This window comes from Musa acuminata, chromosome BXJ2-6 (assembly GCF_036884655.1).
Source record: "Musa acuminata AAA Group cultivar baxijiao chromosome BXJ2-6, Cavendish_Baxijiao_AAA, whole genome shotgun sequence".
Classification (NCBI taxonomy): domain Eukaryota; kingdom Viridiplantae; phylum Streptophyta; class Magnoliopsida; order Zingiberales; family Musaceae; genus Musa; species Musa acuminata.
Genome location: NC_088343.1, coordinates 8933180 through 8946628, shown reverse-complemented (window position 1 = coordinate 8946628; position 13449 = coordinate 8933180). Strand labels below are relative to the sequence as shown.

The window sequence follows — 13449 nt, the reverse complement described above, 5'->3', positions numbered from 1 at the left end:
TTCCTCGAGATTGTCAACCTTGAAAGAGAAGAGTTTGACAGCTGTAAGATCGTAATGTGGTAGATTCCAAATAATCTAAATATTTATCACATTATTATTATTATTGTTGTTGTTGTTGTTGATGATGATAAGGAATGTGACCGCAGTATAATTGTATTTCGTGTAGGAATTGGGCCAAATTTACTGAGACGTATATAAGCTCGACCAGAGTCGGTCCGGTTCAGAAGCGGTAAGTCCGTGGAGCCACCGACTCAACCGCACACGTTTCCTGCGCGTCTACAGCTTCCGCAGCCAGCGGCGGCACTTGGCCGCCCACCCGCCCGCCCGCCTATATCTATCCGCTGCCACCACGTTCCCATCGACCCAAACCCTTCTCTCCCAAGCTCCGCTGCCACCGCTCTCCCCCCTTCGTCCCCAAGCTACCTCCTCTCTCTGATCTCTCTACGGCGTCGTTCGTGCGAATCCGGCGGAGTTCTCGGTGGCTTCCTCAGGTACCATCTTTTCCCCCGCGGAAACCATTTGAAACATTGTCTTCTTCGGGTTTCTCTTGATTCCAGTAGTTTGAGTCGGTGAGGAGGGGAGGGAAAGGCTAAAGGTGGGGATTCTTACGAGTTATGGTGGTTCCACTTCTTTGTTGTCCTCTGTTTCAGAGTAGAAACGAAAGGAGGTTGGATTCTTTCTTCTTTGATTCCCGGTTGTCGTGATCTTTCTTTCAAGAAAGACTTCTTTTATCGAGTTCTGTTCGTGGCGAAGGCATCAGAAAGGAAGGCGTTTCTTCCTCGTTCCGTGTCATTTCGGGATTAGAGAAAGAAACGATTTTTATTTACATTGGATTCTGGATCGATTCTTTGTTTGTTTTATCGGAATCTATTCTTATTCGAAATAGTACTACCATCTTTTGTGCTCATTCATCGCTTTGGTTTTCGTAATATTGGGGAAACAATACGTTGCAGTAGGTAAATAGTGATCTTTCTGATAGTTTTGGATCGGTAGGGGAAACAAATCTTCCTTTTCTAGGGTTTTCTTGTGTTCAGATCCCTCTTTCTTCCCCTAAACTCTTTACCCGATCGAACGGGGGAATCTTTTTTGTCTTCTCTGTAACTTCTTGTTGGTGCCACATCTCTGGTTGTGTTGTTGTCTCCTCTGGACCTGGAAAGGAACCATGGGAGAAGCACAAGTTGCGTTTTTTTCCTCTATTGGATTGTATGCTGTTTGGGCTCTACGAGATCTAACTTTCTGCTTTCCATTACATCTCAGGGTTGTCATCGACCATTGAGGGATTCGAAACGGACCACAACTGACATCGAAGGTGTTCTTAGATCACTCTGGCCGTCCCTGAGGTACCATCTCCTTGCACCTTGAGAAAGGTGTGGGATCAGGAGGATGCGCTCTTGCCTCTCTGCTCGACTCCAATCTCCACTGTTCTACTTGTTGGCCTTCTTTGTCGCGTGCTGAAAGGATCTCCTTTCGACAACGGCTAATCCCTGCGATAGAGAACATCTTCATGTAACTTTGTGCGGAAGGTCTTTGCTGGCTACTATAAGTTTTGGTAGCCGGTCTGGCAACTACAAGGGAATTTTATTAGGATTGTCTGACTTTGTGGTCTTCTGAGATCAATTCAGTATCGAGAAAGATGGCAAAAATCAGTTGCTTCTCTTTTCTTTTTGCTACAAAGAAGAAGTCGAAGGTAAGAGTCACGTTTTCGGGCTTTTGTTTTTTATTCTCTACTGTTCTAATTGATGCTGACTATACCTATTGACTACCATTGCTCCTAGGAGTCGTTCAAGGTTGCTAAAAATCTCAATGGCAACGGGGACCTAAGAGTTAATCCTGAGGAATTTGATGACCGATCCATCGAGAATGCTGTAACAGAAGTAACTCTGGGAGAAAGCTTTGCAAAGAATGCAAAAGTGGCGGTGGATGACAAATCAGTGCTAACCGAGGCATCATATGAGGGAAGTGATGAGCATGATGACGATTTATCTATGAAGAGAGACTTCTCTGACTTTGATCTCCAAGCCTTAGCAGTGGAGAAAGACGACATCGTTTCCAAAGGTTGGGATCAAGAATTGATCAATGATGGGTTGGAGGACAAGTTGGAGAAATTTGATGTGATCACTCCGGAAGTGAGCATACACAATGGGCATGTTAGTGATCCCGGAATGGGGCAGAAGTCAATGTTCTGGGGATCACCTGTGCTGAAGCGCTCATGCTCAAACATTGAGACCATGAGAGTTGGTAAATTGACTAGGTCACCTACCAAGTCCAATTCCTCTGACGAGGTCTATAACACATGGGGTAATCTTGGTGGTGAAGCAACCGAGGACATTCCTGGCAGCCCATTGTCAGTAATGACCTCAGTCAGCGCAGACAAGGCTTTGCTAAATAAGAGATCTTCGTGCCAAGTGCTTCCATCGAGGAGTACGAAACTTTGGTGGAAGCTTTTTCTCTTTAGCCATAGGAATTGTCACAAGCCTTGGGTTTCAGTGTCGCAGAAGATTGCCATCGATGATACATCGAAAAACAATGTTGGTTATTGCTCAGATACACTAAAACCAAACCCTTGTTTTGAGACGAAGAACGAGTCAGACATGGAGCGACCAGAGATTAGAAGTAACGCTGACTTGTGGCCTCAGAATCAGTGGATTGCTTTTTCTGCAGAATCTTCCTTGTTAGATAGAGTTACTGCTTGGGTTCACAGTCTCGAGGGTGGTCCATTCTGCCCAACCGACAATGGTGAAGCAGCAGAAGAGGTAGTGTCATATGCAACTTGTCATGAGGCTGGGGAAACCTCAGGAACAAAGCAATCTCACAATGTCCGGCATGCAGTTGGGAAGGTTATACAGACCAACAACATTATCCAATCACTATGTTCCTTTTCCCCTGTGGCTCACATCGCCGGTCTGGGCTTGAGAGTTATACCAGCAATTTCGGCTTTCTACAGTCTCCGGTCTGTTAATTTATCTGGAAACTCAATAGGTATGAACCAACATCCTCGGTACTCAATTGGAATATGATTTCTTATATGATGACTGCCTCTTAAACTTATCTATGCACATGGCCTATTGCTTTTGCTGCAGTTCACATTTCTTCAGGATCGCTCCCTAAGAATCTTCATACACTCGATTTGTCTAAGAACAAGATTGCAATAATTGAGGGACTCAGAGAACTAATGAGGCTGCGAGTTCTTAATCTCAGCTACAACAGAATCTCACGCATTGGCCATGGTAAGCAATACCTATCCTTGTTGCTTTAGTTGTTGAACATGGTTCCAACATTCTTAATAGCTACAGTAGTGTTGATTTGGCTTCATGTTAGTTTCCACGAGGAAAGCACTTCTATCTAACCAAACAAATATGCATTTCGGGTCATCTATTGTTGGAAGGAATAATTCAAGTCACTTCAGGTGGATCCATAATTGGAAGTAAATAATACCAAGGAGATTTGAAGTGTTAATTGTTCACTTGTGTCATTCAGAAGTTGGTATCCCTTTTTTTCAGTGAGAGTTATTTATGATTTTTAGATCATAGATTTCATGACAATAATGTCCTCTGAAGTAAATGTTTGATTTGTTTAGCTATGGAGATCCAATTGATAAAGTAACTTCGTTGTGATCGAGTATATCTGTGGACAATCTGCAAATCGTATTTCTAGGCAATGTGACTTGAATTACTGAACTGCTGAAAAGTATTAGATTAATGTAGCTTCCAAAATCATATGGATTTTCAACTTGATATTGTTGTTGAAAGCATGATGATTACAAAAAGTGATAACGCATAAATATTACAGGACTGTCAAATTGCACTCTCATCAAAGAGCTGTATGTAGCCGGGAATAGGATCAGCTACGTCGAGGGGCTCCACAGGCTCCTGAAGCTCACAGTTCTTGACTTGAGTTTCAACAAGATAATTACAACAAAGGCCTTGGGGCAGCTCGTCGCCAACTACAAATCCCTCTTGGCTCTTAACCTGCTTGGGAACCCAATTCAGAGCAACAACGGTGAAGAGCAGCTTCGAAAAGCCATCAGCAGCTTCCTGCCTCAGCTTATCTATCTGAACAAGCAGTCCATCAAGTCCCAGAGGGGAAGGGAGGCGGCCACCGACGGCGTCGCCAAGGCTGCACTAGGGAACAATGGGTGGAGCTCGCGACGAAAGCTAACAAGACGAGCAAGCCAGTTGCCAATCTCTTTAGCCAGGAGCAGGACTGGGGAGGGAAGCAGCCACCGGGGAGTGGGTAGCGGTGGCAGCGAACAGAAGAGAAGCAGACAGAGATCAAAGAGCCGTCAGCACTCAATCTCTACAAAGAAATAGGGGTGTTAAGTAGAAGATTATCTGAATTCAGTTTGTCTGATGAGGTGATATGATTCAACTTCCATCAAGATCGGGTTATAGGATGTACTAAGTTTGAGATCATTTTATGATATGTGGGTAATTTAAGACAATCGGCTGAGAGCATCAGCAGAAATAAGTGGCTGATTGATTAGAAACCTTAAGATGGATTACCTGTTCTCTTCTGTTTTCTCATTGTCTGTGTCGTGATCAAGCCTGAGCAAAGTCTTATCTTTCGTGAGATGATTGAGAGATTCATCGACCACCTCATACCAATGGAATCAGGTTTGGCTCATCTTTGTGATGGAATCCAAAGACTTGCATCTCTCCAGAACGGAGTTGATGATCGACCCTGTCATACTTTGTTTCACTAGTTTGCCGAAGAAATTAGTGGCTCTAGATCTAATAAAACATTTATTTATATTTTCGTTCTTCATCTACTTCTGTTTTGCCTTATTCCTATCTTCGTTCCAATCTTCTCATTCGTGAGATGATCGAGAGATTCATCGACCACCCTCATACCAATGGAATCAGGTTTGGCTCATCTGTGTCGATGGAATCCAAAGACTTGCATATCTCCAGAACCTAGTTGATGATCGACCCTGTCATACTTAGTTTCACTAGTTTGCCGAAGAAATTAGTGGCTCTAGATCTAATAAAACATTTATTTATATTTTCGTTCTTCATCTACTTCTGATTTGCCTAATTCCTTTTTCGTTCCAATCTCTTCAGCTCTTGTTCTTGTTCTTTTCCAGTTTTATTCTTCTCATCCTTTTCGAACCAACTGGGTTATTGGGTCCCGGCTGATTTTTTATGCAACCGACCTTATACCAGAACCGGACTTACTTCCATCGCAATACTCGTTGATTATACTCTGTTAATACGTGCGAAATAACTCATGAACCCCTCGAGTAGAAAAGCATGGTTGGACGTACTACGTTCTACTTTCTATCCTTAGGACAAATCCAAGATGCGCCGGGTTAACGATGCAGACTTCAAAGCCTCACTGCTGGACTTCTCCTTTCGCCCTCTTGTTGTCAAGATACTCGAATCATGTCATCAACCCACGAGCCGGCACAGGAAGCATGCATTCACGGACACAAGAGACGTGACATAGGCGTGAGTAATCATGATTCCATACTGCAGTGGAAACATGTATAAAAGCAAAACACTAACCCCGCCATCTCAAGTAACCCTTCAAGCCGTACGACTAATCCAAAGGCTCAGCGGTTGGGGACTCGTCGAAAGCAGCACATGTTATCCATCATAAAGCAAACTGGCTGCAGGAAGGTAAAATATAACCAGCAATCAAGCTATAAAAAGTGAGAGTGACAATGGAAATCTCTTGATGCAGTCTTTGGTCTCGGGTGTATAGGTAGGATTTTCTTTTTCACCCATTAAATTCCAAACTGCAACAAACCTCAGCGATGTTCCCATAACGGTTGCACCAATGGCATACTAGCTAACAAGGCTCGCAACTGATCAGTAATAAGGCCTAAAGCGCATTGGCCTTCTGAATCTAGGCACCTTCCTGTAAAAACATTCAACAAGTTCAGCCATTAGTTTATACAGGTGTCAAGTCTTTGGAAGAACCTCTGTAGCAATAAAGAATGCAGGCAAAGAGGAAAAATGGAGCACCAACCCAAATCCATAAGGGGAGGCAAAGTATGGTGGCATGTAGGGCCTCCTATATGGGTATCCCATGTAGGGATTGAACCGCCTTGGATGGAATTGCTTCATTCCTGGAACATTAGTACGTTTAGCAGCAACCTGCGAAGAGGCATCCCTTTAATTTAAAAGAAGAAGAAGAAGAAGAAGATTTGAGTCTAAACATACTTTGATTTGGCGACCATGCAGTTCAGATTCATTCAACTGAAGAGCATCCTGAACAGCCTCGAGCTCCAGAAATTCAACATAGGCAAAACCCTTCGGCTGACCAAATTTGTCTGTCAGGATGGTAACCCTGTTAACCGTCCCACATGATTGGAAATGCTGCTGTACTTCTTCAGGTGTGCAAGCATAATCCACCTGCAGTTTGATACCATTCATTGCTTATAAGAATGTGGAGAGAAAAAGACTTGATCCTCATCGAAACCACTATTCTCATGATAAATAACCAAAACAATAAGAACATGAAACTTCTTCGTGTATCTAAACTTCAAAATAATAAAAACAATAAAGTTCTACCAAAGCTTCAAAGATGAGGTGTTCTCCATATAACCGTTAACCAGAGTACTTTAAAAAGCAGGCCATTTTGCACTCATAAACAGATATGACAGTCATTATTTCTTTACTCAAGTTTTGATTGATATATACAGGAAATTTCAAGGATTAACTAAGGTAGTCTCAAGATGGTAATCTACTCTCATAAAAGATTACCTCAGCGTGTCCACTTATACATCCACAGTCTCAAATAAAACAATGCATTAACCCAAAGTTAATGTTTTTCTGAAGGATTTTTAGCCTACCAATTTCCCACGTTTTTATTCATATGATAAAAAAAAATTACTGTTTTAACTAGGAACCAGTGATAAGAAACTCCTAAGAGAATAAATTACTAGTTTACAGCAGAAAGGCTTACATGAGAAAGAAAGACCAAACTACAAGGGTCATGAGGTTCAGGAATTCCAATAAGATTGAACTCTATCACCAAAGACTGCTAAAAAAGTTCTTGCACTATCTTATCCCTGATCCAGTCAAATAATGTTGGATTCGTTGTGTGCCAGGGAACTCATGCCTCCTCGAAGACAACTTACATAGTCTATATATTCTTCCTACATGTTCTTCTGGAAACTTCCACTCCTCACTGAACATCATCATAACAAACTTTAATAGTCTTCATCTCACAAATTCATGAGCAACAAGTTTTTCTCCACATTGAACTAGAGATCTCTTACCAAACGCTTTCTATTACTAAGCTCCATATGACTGGGGTCTATTCCCCTTTGGCATTAGTACACACAATAATTGAGCCATAAAGTATCACCGTCATGTATATTATTTGAAAATACTGGGCACTTTCAAGTTATGCAGAAGCTTCATGACAACCATGCACATCTTATTTAACAGCTAATTTATATTAATTAACCATGATCTGTCATGTACTAACAAAAAAATAATTGCACTTCACATGGAAGATTACTCCAGGTGTTGTTGATAGTATATTTGTCCTAGTTGTAAAGTTTATAGCATGTCTAGTGTTGAGTGAAAAGTGGAACTGTGTAGGTGGCCAACTTGGATTAGTTTGGTGATCACAATCCTGATGAAAGTCACTTCTATACTACATTTCACGATGACTTTATATAACCGATTTGGACTTGGTGACTTGGAGAATGGGAAGCCTAAAGTCCTACATCGGAGCACATACAAACACCCTTCTCCTTTCCTCTGTTCCCTCTATTCTCTTCTAGATTCTATTCATACTTGATGGAGAACAAGTGTGTACCATTAGACACATGATATTATCTTTAACTGTAACAATCTTGATTATCATTGCCTTCATCATCAATACCATGCATAAACTCTCAGATATCAGTTTTTAACTCCAGTGAAGCTTCTAATGCAACCCATTCACAGAGGGGAAAAATGCTGCTGCATTGCTCTATCTGGCATTAGGCTTGTGCCCCAAAATGATATAATTTATCCTTAGACATCATTTCCTTCAACCAATCTCCCATATTCAAGTACGACATTGTAGCTTTTTGCATTTGTCCTCCTTGATCCTCTTTTTCCACCAGTGTTAAGTTTGTGAGAAGACAATTCAGAAAAGTAGATACATTCCTCTTCTGGACAGTAAACATGAGCTTTTCAACATTCACCATGAAATTAGTAGTCAAAAAGAAGGTGAGAGGGTGCAGAACATCTAGCTGATCTTAACCCTGCTATGAGAACTGGGAGCCCATTTCAAAGTCATTTTGTCATGTAATATAGTACCACAATCAGTTAATTTCATTCTCCCTATAGGGAGAGATGTAGTCCATAAATGTTAAAAAATAATCACATAGCCATCAATATTCTTAGACAATATGGCTACTGTCAAGAGGAAAGCAATGACATTGTGGGACACCTTTTTCCATGGAAGAGGAACCATGTAACCATATAACATTCAAAAATATCTTTAACAATCTCAGCCGCCAATCAAAGATAGCTACATGTCAAGTATGCCAATATCAGCAGTCTATCAAGTATGCTACATGATGATGTTAGCTCAACAAAATTAAAAAATGACACATTATGGTTTATTTGCTACTGAATGCAAGAAGGTAATCAAGAAAAAAGATGGCATCTAGGCTAATAGCAACCAGAAACAAGAGCAAATTCAAAACAAAATTAAAAAAAAAAAAATCCCTTTCAAGAAACCCAAATGCTGAGAATCACTTAATGATTACAAATATAATAGGAATTGAAATAATATCAACTAGAAATAAGAAGGAATAGGTCTGAAAAACGGTTGACAAATATGTTATAGATTCACTAGTTTTCAACCTCTTTAAGTACAGCTTGTACTATTTAAAAATCATACAATATTAAACCTTATGACAAGATTAAGTATAAGTTAAAATGGAAAAAAATTATCAAAGGCAGGTGTAAGTTAATGAGATGAGGACAGTAGTAGTAGAAGACAAGTACACAAACAAGAGAACAAGAACCTATCAACAGAGAATGCTATCTATCAGTATAATCCAGAGGTCACAAGATGTGAACCAAAATAGTATAAAATAAGGCCACAAGCAAGTAATCAAGAATTTGGACCTCTCACCATTGAATACTAAGCAACATAAAATCCAAAGCTCTTCCAACTCCAACACCAAGAATAAGCAGCCTTCAGCATCTCTAGTTGCATGTCCACAATGGGGTTTCATCATGCCACTAGTATAATGAACTTCATACCACCTGTCCCATTGCCTAACTTCAAATCACCAAGTCATTCAATCTTTCATTCAGACTTCTCCGTGCCAAATATCTATATTTTAACCTCCATTCTTCCTTTTCCTATTAAAAAATCCATAGAATTGCACATAGCACGCTTTTTTTTCTTATTTACCTTCTCCCCTTTTCCACTATGCATTTTTTTTTCAATTTTTTTGGCCTATGATTTTCTTCTCTGAGTTCTCTCCCAAGCATTTTTTATCTTCTTTCTGGTGACTCTTTTTATTGATTATAACATAAAAAAAGATTTTTTTCCCCTCATTTCTTTCAACTAGAAGCTTATTGTAAATCAGAACTTCCCAGCACCCCACTATTCTGGGTAACAGAGAACTCGCTATGGGAGGAGTGTACCTGCGGCCATTATTAGACATTCTGTTAAGATTTTTCCCAGTGCTTGAGAAGTAGAGACAGATATGTCTCGATCAATAAAAAAAAGATGTCAACTGACCAAAAAAGTAAAGAATTGTTTCCTTCTACTTGATATGGGATCATGCAAAGAAGTCAACAGATTGAATAGGCATTATGTTCAAAGTAATGTATGGTGTTGAATGCCAAATGTAAGCATATGCAATTAGCTAGAACAAGAAACAAAGGAATAATCGCCGTGCATTCCAGATTTGATCTGCCATGTGGTTTACCTATTTGGTTGGGTAGGAGCAAAAATAAAAATATGGAATGCTGATAAAGTGGAACAATTTAGATATCATCGAAAATAAGGTATTTTTGATTCATCTCCAAAGAAGAACTATCGATTTCAAAAGGACCAACTTGTGCCAAGAGCCACAAGGTCACACATTTATAGCTGTTAGAAAAAAAATGAAATGTTAGATTGAATATCTCATCGGTAACGTTCCTTCCTGGTAGCTGAACTGTAGAGAACTAAGAAACAATGTAAAGCCAGCATGGCGAAACTAAAAGCACTCTGAAAGAAGCACACAAAATCTTGTTTCATCAACTATTATATCATATTCAGAAATGCCAGAAGGAGATTTCAAAAGTACAAAAAATCCTGTCCTCTTAACCAAGTGGAACATTCGGAAATGCCACAGAGGAAGAGAAACTTACAAGAGCCATTTTGAGAATACCAGGATTATATGTTATACATGTGCAATCATTATATAAGAGTATCACAAAACCATTGGCTTACAGATCTTATTCACAGGGTTATCATACTGATACCTGGAGCTATGAAATACTAAGCCACACTAAAAGTTGGCATGAATTTAGATCTGTTCAATATAGCTGCAAAAGAGTAAAATAATGAAACTCACATTGCCAACAAATACAGAACGAGCATCAACCTCCTCCTTGCTTGCTTGTGTTGCTGCCGAACCTGCAGGGTCTACACATAACAAGATGAAACTTGATTATATACTTATTTGGAATTTAGTCATATGTGAACATAAAACTAAAAACATCAACTTTAACGAAAAATAAAACATTAGTGTACAACCACCATAAAAGACAATAAAAGGCTAAATACCTATAAAACATTAGTGTATAACCACCATAAAAGACAATAAAAGGCTAAATACTTATAAATGGTTTCTCTGCAAACAAATATTGGTATGAAGTCGCATAAAAAACCCGACGGCCTTACTACTACTAACTTGAGTTTAAGCATTTACTATGGTAAGATAATTTAGGGTTCATTATTTTAAAGTTATTGGAGACATGATAAAATATTATTTTAGAAAATTATTTATGTGAAATCAAGATTTATAATTTCGATATGCACCGATGTACCAACCAATAATCAGTATGGTATGTACCGAGACGTACCAACGGTACACCAAAAAGAATCAAAAATAGCTCCAAAAATATCTGAAAAAAAAATGTTAGATTAAGGTTTTTAAGTTGAAAATAAATATAAATTTTGTATAAATTTATCAAAAAAATCTAAATTAGGAAAGAATAATGACACATTTATTTTGAGCTTTGAGGAGTAATTTTGTAGTACATTCCAAACCATCCTTTTGTTAATATTGAATTATCTATAAAGAAATGAAATGATTTGAATTGTTAGATTTAAAAAAAACTTAAACTTTAAAATTCAAATGAATCAAATAATCGATCGATGAATATACCTAGTTCTATCACCAAAAAGGACAACAAGACTCCACAGGCAATGGATCGAGGTCCTCGATCCTATGTATTCGTATATCAATTTGACATGTTTGTCGGACCCAATCCTACAATTGATCCCACGATATAGTATACTGATATATCGTGTGTCATTGATGCATCAATGTAGTGATAATCGTAATCTGATTGTCGTGAATCACACATGCCCGAGGCCTCCCAAGACAAGTACGATTGTGGTATATATTGGTACGGAGAATAAAAAATATCAAAACTTCGATCTAAGTGTTAGCTAGGAAAGCGTCCTGCAATAAGAGTAGTTATGAACCCTGTAGACCATCCCCATGGGGGCGGTGAGGGGAGAGCCCCAACTTTCGCCGCTGATATGTTGTTCTATATCATAAGGTCGATCACCGTACTATTGGTCGGAGAAGTACGACCAACTATCCTCATACTTTTGTTGGTCATAAGATTTTCCATGATACGATGGCTATAAATACGATGAGATTTGCTTTGTGTCTATGTCGTGTAGGCTCTGTAGCATGTACTCAAAATCATCCATTGTCTTCCCCTTCCTCTTTCGTGTATAAACTTAATAAGCACCTTATCGAGTTCTATTATCTAAATCTTTGGTGACATATGTAAAATACTACTTGATCCATGTACCATTCTCAAATTATATAGACGGGACCATCGACTCCCGGTATCGCTGCCATCATCGGTTGAGACACTACTGTCCATGTCGCTACCATGTCACTAAATTGAGCAGGTTGTTGAATGCAATTGAGAAGATGTTTCGTCGCTTAACTCAATTCTTTCCAACAATATGACTGATGCCTACAATCTTCCCCTTGATCGATAACAATCGCACTCAGATCGTTACCAACCAGTACAGGTCGGTAACAATCAAATTTCGATCATTACCGCATTGGTTGGTAATGATCAGATTTCAATTGTTACCACTCGGTATAGACACCGTAATGCCCGATAAGGGGTTAGGTTTTGGTATCACTCGATAGGGGATCAAGTTATGGTACTACCCGATAGAGGGTGATCCACGTACTGAGGCTTCTGTCGGACTGGTACATACCGCTCATACTGGGCAGCATGGCTCGGTAGATGAACCCTGTGTGAAACATGAGTGCCCTAAACTCGAAGGAAGCCATGATACCTTAAATGTTAATATCAAATCACTGTCCCACAAAGTAATTGCCACTATCACTCAAGTGAGTCTCTGTGACTGGATCACAACTATGTTTAAACCAGCAGCACTTCACTATTACAATCACATAAATAGTTGCTCAATTGCAGAATTAATAAATTTAATTACGTAACCGAAGACCCTCTAACTTCACTGAAATGTGGATATAACATCTCATCAACGATACATCAAACCCAAAAGCACCGAGAAGATGGGGCGAAACCTAGCGACGGAGAGGAGATCGGACCTTGGGCGGCGCCCATCTCCTTCTCAACCTTGGCCTGAATCTCCCGGAGAGCGGCGGCCTCCTCCTCCATCTCCTTGAGCCGCTTCTTCATCTCGTCGAGTTCCTGCAACTAATCGAAATCGACAATAATAGGGGATTAGGGTTAGGATTTCAGGGGATTTCTAAGAGTGGGAGGAGGATCGAAGAGGTAATGACCTTAGCAGCGTCCTCGTCGGAGCGGCCGATGTCTACGTCGGCGTCCATGTCAGCCTCGTCGGGTATCTCGCCTCCATAGACCTCGTGCTCCTCTTCCTCCATCTCTTCGTCCCTTCAGTCCCTCATTGCGCTTGCGCAGTCTCCTCGTCGCCTTTTATAGGCAGCCGTATCCGCATACAGACTCCTATGATTCTCGATGCTCGCATAACGGCCGCTGGGATGATATATCGGTCGTGATAAGTTCCTATGGGTTCTCGTTGCTTGCATAATGGTCGCTGCGAGATATATCGGTCGTAATGACAAGTGTTATATTTTTGTATTGGCCGTTACGTTGCGAGTATCGGATGTCGTCGGACACGATCACCAATTTGTTGGCATAAATGTAGTATTACGATATATTTGTTACAGAGAGTACATTAATGGTGATAAATTACTCCGTTTCCTCTGACGATCGTATTATAACTAAT

General features: G+C 40.1%; 2 protein-coding genes across 8 annotated transcripts; one reads left to right on the top strand and one right to left on the bottom strand.

The window, feature by feature from the left end:
• Positions 1-321: 321 nt before the first annotated feature.
• On the top strand, positions 322-4501 carry LOC103987455 (uncharacterized). 2 transcript variants are annotated; one of them, XM_009405767.3, is made up of 5 exons: positions 322-491; positions 1258-1687; positions 1776-2979; positions 3081-3227; positions 3790-4501. In XM_009405767.3, exons 2-5 carry the CDS (start codon positions 1634-1636, stop codon positions 4308-4310), a joined length of 1926 nt encoding a protein of 641 aa, XP_009404042.2. In that variant the 5' UTR covers positions 322-491; positions 1258-1633; the 3' UTR covers positions 4311-4501. The 2 variants fall into 2 exon arrangements, with proteins under 2 accessions (XP_009404042.2, XP_009404043.2); XM_009405768.3 differs by lacking the exon at positions 322-491 and adding an exon at positions 988-1177.
• A 941-nt stretch (positions 4502-5442) lies between these two features.
• LOC135614639 (polyadenylate-binding protein 3-like) lies at positions 5443-13163 on the bottom strand. Of its 6 annotated transcripts, XR_010487616.1 has the most exons (7): positions 12983-13156; positions 12764-12896; positions 10529-10599; positions 6165-6356; positions 5971-6098; positions 5749-5859; positions 5443-5608 (listed from the first exon to the last, which is right to left on the bottom strand). XR_010487616.1 is itself a non-coding variant. In XM_065112201.1 (6 exons), exons 1-6 carry the CDS (start codon positions 13082-13084, stop codon positions 5811-5813), a joined length of 669 nt encoding a protein of 222 aa, XP_064968273.1. In that variant the 5' UTR covers positions 13085-13163; the 3' UTR covers positions 5620-5810. The 6 variants fall into 6 exon arrangements, 5 of the variants coding, with proteins under 5 accessions (XP_064968273.1, XP_064968275.1, XP_064968272.1 ...); XM_065112201.1 differs by lacking the exon at positions 5443-5608 and having other exon boundaries at positions 5620-5859; positions 12764-12890; positions 12983-13163; XM_065112203.1 differs by lacking the exon at positions 5443-5608 and having other exon boundaries at positions 5620-5859; positions 12788-12890; positions 12983-13161.
• Between the last annotated feature and the right edge of the window lie 286 nt (positions 13164-13449).

Coding starts and splice junctions, on each gene's coding strand:
- LOC103987455 (XM_009405767.3), top strand. CDS start 1,634: ATGGCAAAAATCAGTTGCTTCTCTTTTCTTTTTGCTACAAAGAAGAAG. Junction 2,980..3,080: donor TTTATCTGGAAACTCAATAG/GTATGAACCAAC, acceptor CTTTTGCTGCAG/TTCACATTTCTTCAGGATCG. Junction 3,228..3,789: donor AATCTCACGCATTGGCCATG/GTAAGCAATACC, acceptor TAAATATTACAG/GACTGTCAAATTGCACTCTC.
- LOC135614639 (XM_065112200.1), bottom strand. CDS start 13,084: ATGGAGGAAGAGGAGCACGAGGTCTATGGAGGCGAGATACCCGACGAG. Junction 12,897..12,982: donor CCGACGAGGACGCTGCTAAG/GTCATTACCTCT, acceptor GATTTCGATTAG/TTGCAGGAACTCGACGAGAT. Junction 6,099..6,164: donor TGCATGGTCGCCAAATCAAA/GTATGTTTAGAC, acceptor GCCTCTTCGCAG/GTTGCTGCTAAACGTACTAA.